Raw genomic sequence first — 10,019 nt, 5'->3', positions numbered from 1 at the left:
ATATTGCACCTAAGGAAGCAGGTTAGAAACCATGATGGACCGATTTTGGTATGTGTAATCCAAGTAGGAGTCACGTCCCATTTAGACTTTGGATAAGAGAGTTATAACCTCAGGAAATATTGCACCTAAGGAAGCAGGTTACAAACCATGATTGACCAATTTTGGTATGTGTAATCCAAGTAGGAGTCATGTTTCGACACAGAATTTATAACGGATCCAATTTCTAATGGGGCACGGACACACCTGTCAGACCCGGGGCCACGGGATACCTAACGTGGTACAGTCCTGTATAGGATGTAGGGTAGAACATGTCATGTACATATATGTGTCATGTAACTACTCTTATGAAATTTTGTACTAGTCAATATAGATAGAAACCATCCGAGTAGTACTCGAGGAGGACTCTAGGGCCCGTACCGACCTAGGGTTTCCATGTAACCCTGCTCCCCCGGCCTACATAAGGGCGGACAGAGACCCCTCCAATGCAGAGCCTAAGGCATATCCTAGATAACCTAGAGAGATGCATCATACAGGACGTAGGGTATTACACAACTCTCGCGGCCCGAACCTGTCTATAAACCCTCGTGTTGCTTGCACTATCGTGTTCCTGATCTCGGCGATCCCCTACAACTAAGTACTACCTAAGTGTATCCCTAGGTAGGCTTGCCGGTAAAACACCGACAACGCCTTACATCTAACTACTGTTTTTCTTACGTCTCTATAGAGTACAAGGACATTTTGAGTAGCTAGCTGATGTAAGAGCAATTCTAGGTTCACCATTCCTTTACGGGATCCCTCTTGAGCTTAAGTTCTATGTTTTCACTCTAGGTTTTCACGGCGCTTAGCAGAAGTGCCCAATCCTATTCTAAAGACCGGTCAGACTGGTTTACACTAAGAGCACCCCGAGATGATTTGCTGCAATTCAGTGTGTTCTAGCACATTCAGTGTGTTGATAGGATTTTACATGAATAATGGGATATTCAATGTTACGACATGATTGTTCATTCAAAGATATAATTGATATCATGAGAGAACGAGTATATAAATTATCTTTCAATGAACAATATATCAAGAAAGCACATTGATATACGGTGTCCAATAATTGTAAACATGGGCGTTCACATGGAATCTTGTTCAGTTCTTCTAGTCTTCCAAATCACCCAATTCTATCATTTAAATCATGTGGATGGCCATTATATTTAAACCATTGTTGACTGTTGGCCGTTGATGACATGATTAATTAACTTTCATGTGACGACTCAAAACTTAATTACAACCTGTTTCATGTCAGTTATTTGACAATAACTTCCAATCTCCAAGCTGGTTTCGAGTTTCGACTGCGATGCCCGGTTGTTGGCAGTTAGCATATTAGCATATAACACATCTGCTTCTAGGCTTCTAGCAATCCAACAACCATGGCTGCAAGTGCCCATCCGGACACCGTCCTGTGTGACATCCATGAGAGACAGCGTGCCGATGGCCCCGCGGCAATACTGGCCATCGGCGTGGCATACCCGACGAACTGCATCCACCAAGACGAGTTCACCGACTGGTACTTCCGTGTCACCAAGAGCGACCACCTCACCGAGCTCAAAGCCAAGATGAAGAAAATATGTACACACAGATCATTTGATTCAGCTCAGCTAATAGAAAAGTGTCAGTAGGTCGATCATACTGTTTTGCCACATCACTAGATTCTTGCTGCTTCTTCCTACTATACACAGGCGACAAATCCGGCATCAAGAAGCGCCATTTCTACCACACCGAGGAGTTGATCGGCGGCCACCCTGTGATAACTGACCGCGCAGCTCCGTCGCTTGGCGCGCGGCAGGGCATCGCCGCGGACGCCGCGCACAGCCTCGCCGCGGAGGCCGCGTCGAGGGCGATCGTGGCCTGGGGCCGCCCGGCGGCCGCTATCACGCATCTCGTGGTCTGCACCAACGCCGGCGTCCACGAGCCGGGCGCAGACCTCCGCCTCGCCGGGCTCCTCGGACTCCTGCCGGCCGTGCGCCGCACGCTGCTCTACCTTCACGGCTGCTCCGCCGGCGTCGCCGCGCTCCGCGTTGCCAAGGACATCGCCGAGAACAACCGCGGCTCCCGCGTGCTCGTGGCCTGTACGCAAGCCAACATCCTGCTGTTCGGCCCCCCGGACGTCGCCCACATCGACCACCTCGTCATCATGGCCCTGTTCGGCGACGGCGCCGGCGCGGTCGTCGTCGGCGCGTACCCGACCGGCTGCCCCGTCGAGCGCCCCGTGTTCCACATGGTGTCGGCCTCGCAGACGACGTTGCCGGGCACAGACCACGCCGTGGCGATGAATCTCAGCGAGAGCGGCCTCACCGACAGCCACTTGTCCGTCGAGGTCCCGGAGCTTGTCCGGGGCAGTATAGAGCGGTGCCTGGTGGACACGCTGGCGCCGCTGGGCCTCCCGGACGCCGGCGACGGCGGCTGGAACGGGCTCTTCTGGGCGGTGCACCCCGGTGGCCGCGCCATCTTGGACGGCTACGAGGCCGTCCTCGGCCTGGAGCCTGGGAAGCTTGCGGCGAGCCGGCACGTGCTGAGTGAGTACGGCAACATGAGCGGGGCGACGGTGATCTTTGTTCTCGACGAGATACGCCGCCGCCGGCAAGATGACGCTGACAAGGAAGGGAAGGACTGCGAGTGGGGAGTCATGTCGGGGCTCGGGCCGGGACTCACAATGGAGACTGTAGTGTTACATGCCACCGGCAGCCAGGATGAGAAGTACTAATTGTCTCAGCTTCCTGTAGCAAGAATAATGCAAGACAGATGAACAGCTAGAGTTTGATGGTCGATCGACAGCTTGGAAAGCGGAAAGATATACTAATAATGTTACAATTTGCTTTAAGGAGTGTGTATGTAAGTTTATAACAGATTTTTACTGAATGTTGAGTACAGCTAGGGTTTTGTACAATACAACATTGTTATTCAGGGTCAGTTATAACAGATTTTTACTGAATGTTGAGTACAGCTAGGGTTTTGTACAACATTGTTATTCAGGGTCAGTGTTTGCAGTTTTTGTGCCTTATATATGTTAGACTGGATCAAATCAAATTGTGCTACTATGAGGATGCTATACGTACAGCTCCTGAAAATTGTTTTGTTTTTCCTACACGCAGCGACATTTTTCAATCTTGATACGTGGTATCAGACAGTTGTGTATGCGTGTTTTTGGTTTCGGGACAATATGAGATGGGATGGTTCCGTCCCTATTTTTGGAGTGGATCAATTTTTCTTGTGTTTGGTTGAGAAAGATGGATCCAACCTAGCTTTTTCATAGGAAATTGGGTTGAATAAGATTATAGCATTTTGACATCGTCAACTACCTTTCCCACGGGGTCGACGTGTCGGTATCTCTTTCCCATCTTCTTCCCTTTCCACTCATGGTTTCGCTCATCGCTGACCTCAAAGTTTCTCACCACTCTTGGGTGAAATTCATTACCGCTTTCGGGCATCTTCCCACCTTTCGGGCATGTTTTGTCCCGAAAGCAATCGGACAAGTGAGTCCTGGCCGCGCGCCTGACCGAGGGTGACGACTGGGCAAGCAACCGTACGAGCTTGCCATTCCTCTCACAGGACTGCCTGTGCTGCTGTGCAGCAACGTTTGTGCCATCGCTGAGGGACACTATTTCACCTGTCCTTCCTCGCTGATAGACAGGGCAGGGAGCAACTATTTCAGAGGCATCGCCGTCAAGGCCGCACAATGGAACGCTCGTCCGAGCAGGATAACTACGTTGCTTTTGTGGTAACAGATGACTAGTTTACTAGCACATGATAGCTGAGTGCCTGTGCTGCTGTGCAGCAACGTTTCCGGGAAACTAGCAAAAAGACCACCAAAGCACTAGCCTAGGAGGGATCTTGTTAGGGCATGACAGTCATCGAGTTTCCCCTTAATCGGCCAGCAAACAGACAAGGATGACAGTTGCGTAAGTGTTGTTGAGCACACGTGCGGTTTGTTACAGCTTATTCACTGACTTCCGCAGCAGCGTCCAATGAAGCTGTACCAAACATTAAAAACTCAGAACGGCTTCACCAGTGAATAGAAGGGATTTTGGCCCTACTTGTTAAAATATGTTGGAAAACAAGAGAGTATTATGAATTTACACTCAAGGTTTTGCTTCATGTATGTCTGCTTGAATGTCTCCCTTATAAATTCATTTGACGAATACAGGGTACAATCTGTCATTGAATCAACACAACTCCACATGGAAACCATGAATCATACCGAGTTAGGTTTCAACGGCTCATTTGAAAGAAGAGGAAGGTGAGACCAACAAAGCGAATGTAGCATACAAAAGTTCAAGCAAGCCTCGTGTGCTTCAGAAGCCAAATGTAATCGCAATCTACTTGTTTCCTGAATTACAAAGCTAGGACAGCATAATTGACCTTGAAAGAAGCTTACAGTCCAACCACAACCTAGGAACAACATCCCCAATCTGCCGAAGCTAACTTTATTGCAAATACTAATATCCTTGCACGTCAAAATTAAACCGGCCATTTTAACACAAAATGGTTGTCTTTGGTGCTTCAAGTCAGCTCCGAAGTAACTGGAAAGCTCCTAGCTCCAGGGGATTAAAGTGCAGTTGTTGGCTGTAAGAAACAATGATCTGACTGGAATCTCTCCTTGCTAGCGGTTGATGGGGGTGTGCATCCGCTCGACAATTCTATTGATCGCAGCTCGAGTCATTACAAGGGTGTCATGCTGGAGGATACTGTAAACGTTGAGGCCCTGCATTTCAGGGTATAGACCCATCAGTACAATGCTCCTTGACCCCCAAAAGACATACCCAGCAGAAAGCACTAATTTTGATTACTCAAACACTCAAGTAGTGAAATTATGAAGCTTACAATGGAAGGAAGAACATTCACGTAGTGAAGGTTTTGAGTAGCCAGCTTTAGCTTCTTATCAATATCATCTCCGTCCACCAATAAAACCTTCTTTGTATCATCCATCTGGCGTATGTATTGCACAATGTTTTTTGTCTTGTGGCTAGGAACTTCCAAGTCCTCAAAAATCAAGAGCTATACAAAGATCAAGGACCAGTAAATTTAAAGAAAACATTCTGATAGCGAATAATGAATACATCCGTTAAGGACTTAACGTACAAACATTTTGATATACAGGTATTAACATGAAGGACAGAAAAAGGTTAGGAGTGCTCGTAATGTTTGTACGCAAGTTATAACCACACCGGAAAACATTGCAAACAATCATGTATTGTCGTATACTCATATTGCTGCACAAATTTCAGTTAACCTTCAGGAAAGCAGGGTAAAGATGTCAGTTTCTAGTCATATCTGGTAACTAATGATTCAGCTTCTTGTGAGAACATGATAATAGTAATTTAAGTTGACAGTAATATCATTAAGTCCTCGAAAGCCAAGAGCTATGGAAAACAAGGACAACCAAATTTTACTGCATAAATTTTAATAGCATGGAAGAAAATTATATGAGCCACACCAGAAAACATTGTGTAAAACAGACATTTACTGTCATATTATTTAGTAGATTTCAGTTAACTACAATATATTTCAGGAAGGTGGGGCAATAATGTCAGTTCAGAGTAAAATCTGGCAACCAGCAATTCAACCTGATGTGCAAACATGATCTTAGTAATTTAAGTCGATCATGATATCATTAAAATGGCCATCTGAAAGAACAGCATATTCATGAAGCTTAAATATGCTACAAGGACATTAGGACACAGGGGACCGGCACCATGTATCATGGAACTAAGCTCATATTTTTTAGATAAGTAGACATGTGGCTGGCAACTTAGCCTGTAATCCTTAAAGAAGATCTAGAAAGACAAGATATGCAAAACAGGTTCTCCAATTATGTCGGTGTCATTTACAAAGTTCATCATGTGAAAACATTGGAACAAAGTCTTGTGTATGTCTAAATAATAAGCATATTTCTTCCCAGGGCCCACTATTAGACCATTAAATATAGCAATTGGCCTGTCTATAATAATTTTGCAACATAATATAGTTGCTAACCAAAAATGACCACATTGAAGCGCACATATATTTAGTATGTTAGCAAATACCTTCCCCTCTGCAGTTCGAGCAGACAACGCAATCTTAAGCCCCAGCCGCCGTACTTTCTTTTGCAGCTTGATTGCATGGCTTCGTGGTTTAGGCCCATGCATGGTTGCACCACCACGAAACTGTTACATTCTTAGTTTAGTTGACTGAACTCCAAACTGGATGGGATGTTTCTAACAACCTCAATAAGAATGATGTATAACTCAGTAGTAGTAACTAGCCTGAGGACCACGTAGTGTTCCATGCCGTGCTCTTCCAGTTCCTTTTTGTTTGTAAGGTTTTCTTCCTGTGCCACTGACTTCACTGATAGTTTTAGTTGAGTGTGTCCCCTGCAAAGACAAAGGTGCATCCAATTTATCAGAACATAGAACTGTTATTTCATCAAGATGATACTGTAGATCTCCAAGAGTCAAGGTTCAAAAGTCAGGGCCAAATAAAGAGAACAAGAGATCCTATGGGTGCACCTGCTGTCTTTTAGCAAGCTGCCACCTTACAACACGGTGAACAATATCCTTCCTAATTGGAACATCAAAAACATCACCATCCAAAACCATGAAGCCCTTGTCCTCATTATGGAAGTTTGTCACCCTAGCTACCAGGTCTTCATACTGCCCTGCAATATTATAAGAAATCAGGTTGCCAAAATTAAGAAGAAACTGTAATACTGCATAAGTGACGTCGAATTGCATTCATGCCAAATTTTGATCAGGGTAGATAAACAGCTAGCAAAGCTGTAGTTAACCAAAAATAAGATAAGCAGTCACGCAATAAATCAATTCTAGTTAAATGGAAAGTTGAGAAGATTAATTTCATCAGAAATGACATTAAGATGGTGCCTTGCAACTGGTCAATAGGGGGAGAAAGTACCAAGTTCGCGGTCTGGTGTCCAAACAGTCTTGCTGGATAGAAGTTCTGGTGGAATCAGCACTTCGTTTGCTGGAGCCAAAAGAGTAGAATACCCACTGAAACAGGAAGCTGGCAAATTCTGGAAATGAAACACGTAGTCAAAACAAAAAGTCAATGCTAAAATCGTGTGCAATCAAATATACCAAAGCACACTTCAAAAGGGAGTGATGCAAACATTTGACTTCTTAACATATGAGTGGATAATAAGACAAATATTCGCAACAAGAGAAATTGCTTTACTGAAATATCGACAACCCAAATTGCTAGCAGGATGCATATAATCAACTTTATCCTCTAAGGCATACCTATCTTATCTAGGAAACACAATAAATCAATTATCATCAACCAAAATATCAAAAATCGAAGGAAAATGCTCCAGAAGACAACAGCATGTCATAAATGTAGCGTTTGCAGTGCATTTATGGGCAAATGTCAAGCACAAGTTTAAAGGATAATTTCAAATCCCTGTTGAGCAGTAACTGAGTGCAGCCTAAGGTAAGCAGGAAGAATCACAGCACCAGCAGCACCAGGAACAGAATAAACAGACAGGGGCAATTGGACTAAGGCCCAACTGAATCAACACCCACAACCACAACTAACACAATGCAATTGCACTAGTATGTTTTCTCACCCAAGGCAGATTCAGAGATGAAATCTCAAATTTCACAAGCCACCAGCATGCTATAATTAGATGGGCCCCCAACAATGAAATCTACACGATGCACCCCTTCCTAACCCGAGCACAGCTGCTGCTACCGACAGTAATTTCTGAAAATTGACTTAATTTTGCATCGCCCTCAGGAACTTTGGGAATGGAGTAATCCCTTGACATGCCAACCAGAGTGGACCTCAAGCAAACCTAACTGCACTCGAGTGAAATGGCCACCAGCTTCAACAGATGTTTGCTACTAAATCACACTAGATTCTCAATTCGAAATACGAATCGGCATTCAGAAAAGCAGCACCGAAACCACAGCTCCACCCCAAAACAGGTCCATCTCTTATCCTACACGGCACCGAGCCACCCGAACGCAAGAGCGACAGCTCCTCAACCCTCTCTCCTAACCCACTCGTAAACCCTACCGCGGCGGCAGCCAGACGCGGACCGGAACCAGCCGCCGTCGTAGCGCCAGCACCGTCGTTATGAGCCAGCCGTCGGGGCACCGCCTCACCGAGGAACGGAGAGCGGGAGCGGAGGGGAGGGAAGGGGAGAGGGGGGGATCCGGACCTTGGCGAGGCTCGGCAACGCGCCGGGCAGCGGGGGGCGCGGCGCCACGGGAGCCGGCGCCGTCCCCGCGGCGGCGCCGCGGAGCAGCGACGCGGCGCGGGCGAGGGCCCGCATCGGGAGAAGGAGAGGGCGGCGGCGGCGGCCGGTGGTGCGCGCAAGCAGAGCGAGTCGGCGGCGGCGGCGGCGGAAGAGAGCGCGGAAAGGCACGGCCACCGATCTGGGTGGGCTCTCCCTCCGGTGCCTCTCTTCCTCCGCGAGAGAGTGGGCTTAGTGGCGCAGTTGCAAGCGTACTGGACCGGCCCGCGGCCCGCATCGTATATCGGCGAGCGCGTGGGCTTTCAGCAAGAGCCCGCGCGCGAGCCCACAACAGGCCGCGTGCGATGGTAAGAACTTCAGATGGTCTGATGATCTCCCTCAAAAAAAAAAAAGATGATCGAATTGTTTCTGGATCTTGAGATGGTGTGATGGTCAGAATTTCAACCTACATACATGTTTTGCTCTAGCAGCAACGGGTGGCATCGTTTTTTGAGATCAAAAGTTTTATAAGCATGTACTTCGATTCGTGGTTTGTATCTTTCTATCATAGAGAATGTAATATGGCGGCGTATGCGATGGCAGCGTAAGGTTGTAAGGTTGTACGTGTTTGTCCTAAATTGGGACGGCACGCCTCGAGAGGTAGGGGATCCGTGGCCACTGACATCACTGAGCCTCAAAGTTACTGGAAGAAAATTCCCACAGAAGTGCAATGAACAAGTCTTTGAACTTAAAAAGGGGTATTTTTCCCGCAAAAGCGAGTTCTCCGGTGACAGACCAGACCGTCCTCGGACGATAGAGCCTTCCGATCAAAGGCTGAAGCAGGACCTGCTGACTGGACACAAAGTCATCTACCCTTGTTAAGACAAAGAAAGAAAACAAGGTTAACATAACGTACACGTTATTTTTTTCTTCTTCAAAAATCCTTTTTTTGCCCCATGGTTGTCACCTGTCACATGGAGTATACAGGGAACAACCGGTACATGTATAAGGCCATAAACAGAGGACAAAATGTCAAAATGTAGTGAGGGATAGGGTGAGTTTAGTTCATTTTGGATTTCGGAAGGAAATCTTTCAACATTTTAAGTATTAAATGTAGACTAATCACAAAACTAATTATAGATCCCGTCTGTAAACTACGAGATGAATATAATGAACCTAATTAATTCATCATTAGCATATATTTACTATTGCTATACTGTAGCAATTTAGTGTCTAATCACGTCCTAATTAGGCTCATTAGATTCGTCTCGCGATTTACAGTCCATTTATGTAATGCGATTTATTTTTCGACTATATTTAATACACTATACAAATGATTTATAAAAATTTTTGATTTTAGAATTTTGGATCTAAACACGACCATACATACAGAGATACAATAGAGGAACATGCACATGGACCTGCTGCTATCAATCAAATCTATTGTAGACCGGTCTGGTCCGTCGTCAGCGCACGCCACCTTTTCCTCCGGGCCTCCAAAGGCCTCTTCTTGACAAGAGACGAGTCGACCAGCCCACCGTCGCTCCTGGACCACCACCACTTCCTCTTCCCTCCTCTTTCAAGATAGGTGGGCCGAATCCATTCTGGCCCATATCCTTCTCCGCGCTTTTTTCTTTTTTATATTTTAAAAAAAATTCAAAAATATATGTCCGTTTTGAAATATTTCAAAAATACCCCCCGGTCGCCCCCCATAGGGCGACAGGCCCTAAGTGTTATTTTTTTCTTCAAATTCGCAACGAGGTCCCTGAAAAAAAAGGGGGGCCTGTCGCCCGTTGGGGGGGCG

At 46.2% G+C, this 10,019-nt stretch overlaps 2 protein-coding genes across 2 annotated transcripts; one reads left to right on the top strand and one right to left on the bottom strand.

Moving 5' to 3' along the window:
- The first annotated feature begins 1,406 nt into the window (after positions 1-1,406).
- LOC120686430 (bisdemethoxycurcumin synthase-like) lies at positions 1,407-2,955 on the top strand. Its single transcript, XM_039968632.1, has 2 exons — positions 1,407-1,614; positions 1,725-2,955. The coding sequence occupies exons 1-2, from the start codon at positions 1,416-1,418 to the stop codon at positions 2,747-2,749; spliced, it is 1,224 nt and encodes a 407-aa protein (XP_039824566.1). The 5' UTR covers positions 1,407-1,415; the 3' UTR covers positions 2,750-2,955.
- A 1,278-nt stretch (positions 2,956-4,233) lies between these two features.
- LOC120686023 (50S ribosomal protein L4-like) lies at positions 4,234-8,434 on the bottom strand. The gene is made up of 7 exons (XM_039968182.1): positions 8,201-8,434; positions 6,934-7,051; positions 6,531-6,679; positions 6,288-6,395; positions 6,069-6,188; positions 4,867-5,040; positions 4,234-4,747 (listed from the first exon to the last, which is right to left on the bottom strand). The coding sequence occupies exons 1-7, from the start codon at positions 8,312-8,314 to the stop codon at positions 4,646-4,648; spliced, it is 885 nt and encodes a 294-aa protein (XP_039824116.1). The 5' UTR covers positions 8,315-8,434; the 3' UTR covers positions 4,234-4,645.
- Between the last annotated feature and the right edge of the window lie 1,585 nt (positions 8,435-10,019).

The sequence above is a fragment of the Panicum virgatum genome, chromosome 8N (assembly GCF_016808335.1).
Source record: "Panicum virgatum strain AP13 chromosome 8N, P.virgatum_v5, whole genome shotgun sequence".
Lineage (NCBI taxonomy): Eukaryota > Viridiplantae > Streptophyta > Magnoliopsida > Poales > Poaceae > Panicum > Panicum virgatum.
This window is presented reverse-complemented; position numbering and strand designations above follow the sequence as displayed.

Bases quoted from the DNA above. Each gene is read 5' to 3' on its own strand.
- LOC120686430 (XM_039968632.1), top strand. From the start codon at position 1,416: ATGGCTGCAAGTGCCCATCCGGACACCGTCCTGTGTGACATCCATGAG. The intron at 1,615-1,724 runs GTACACACAGAT...TACTATACACAG, and splicing joins AGCCAAGATGAAGAAAATAT to GCGACAAATCCGGCATCAAG.
- LOC120686023 (XM_039968182.1), bottom strand. From the start codon at position 8,314: ATGCGGGCCCTCGCCCGCGCCGCGTCGCTGCTCCGCGGCGCCGCCGCG. The intron at 6,189-6,287 runs GCTAGTTACTAC...AGAATGTAACAG, and splicing joins GAACACTACGTGGTCCTCAG to TTTCGTGGTGGTGCAACCAT. The intron at 5,041-6,068 runs GTATTTGCTAAC...ATCTTTGTATAG, and splicing joins CTCGAACTGCAGAGGGGAAG to CTCTTGATTTTTGAGGACTT.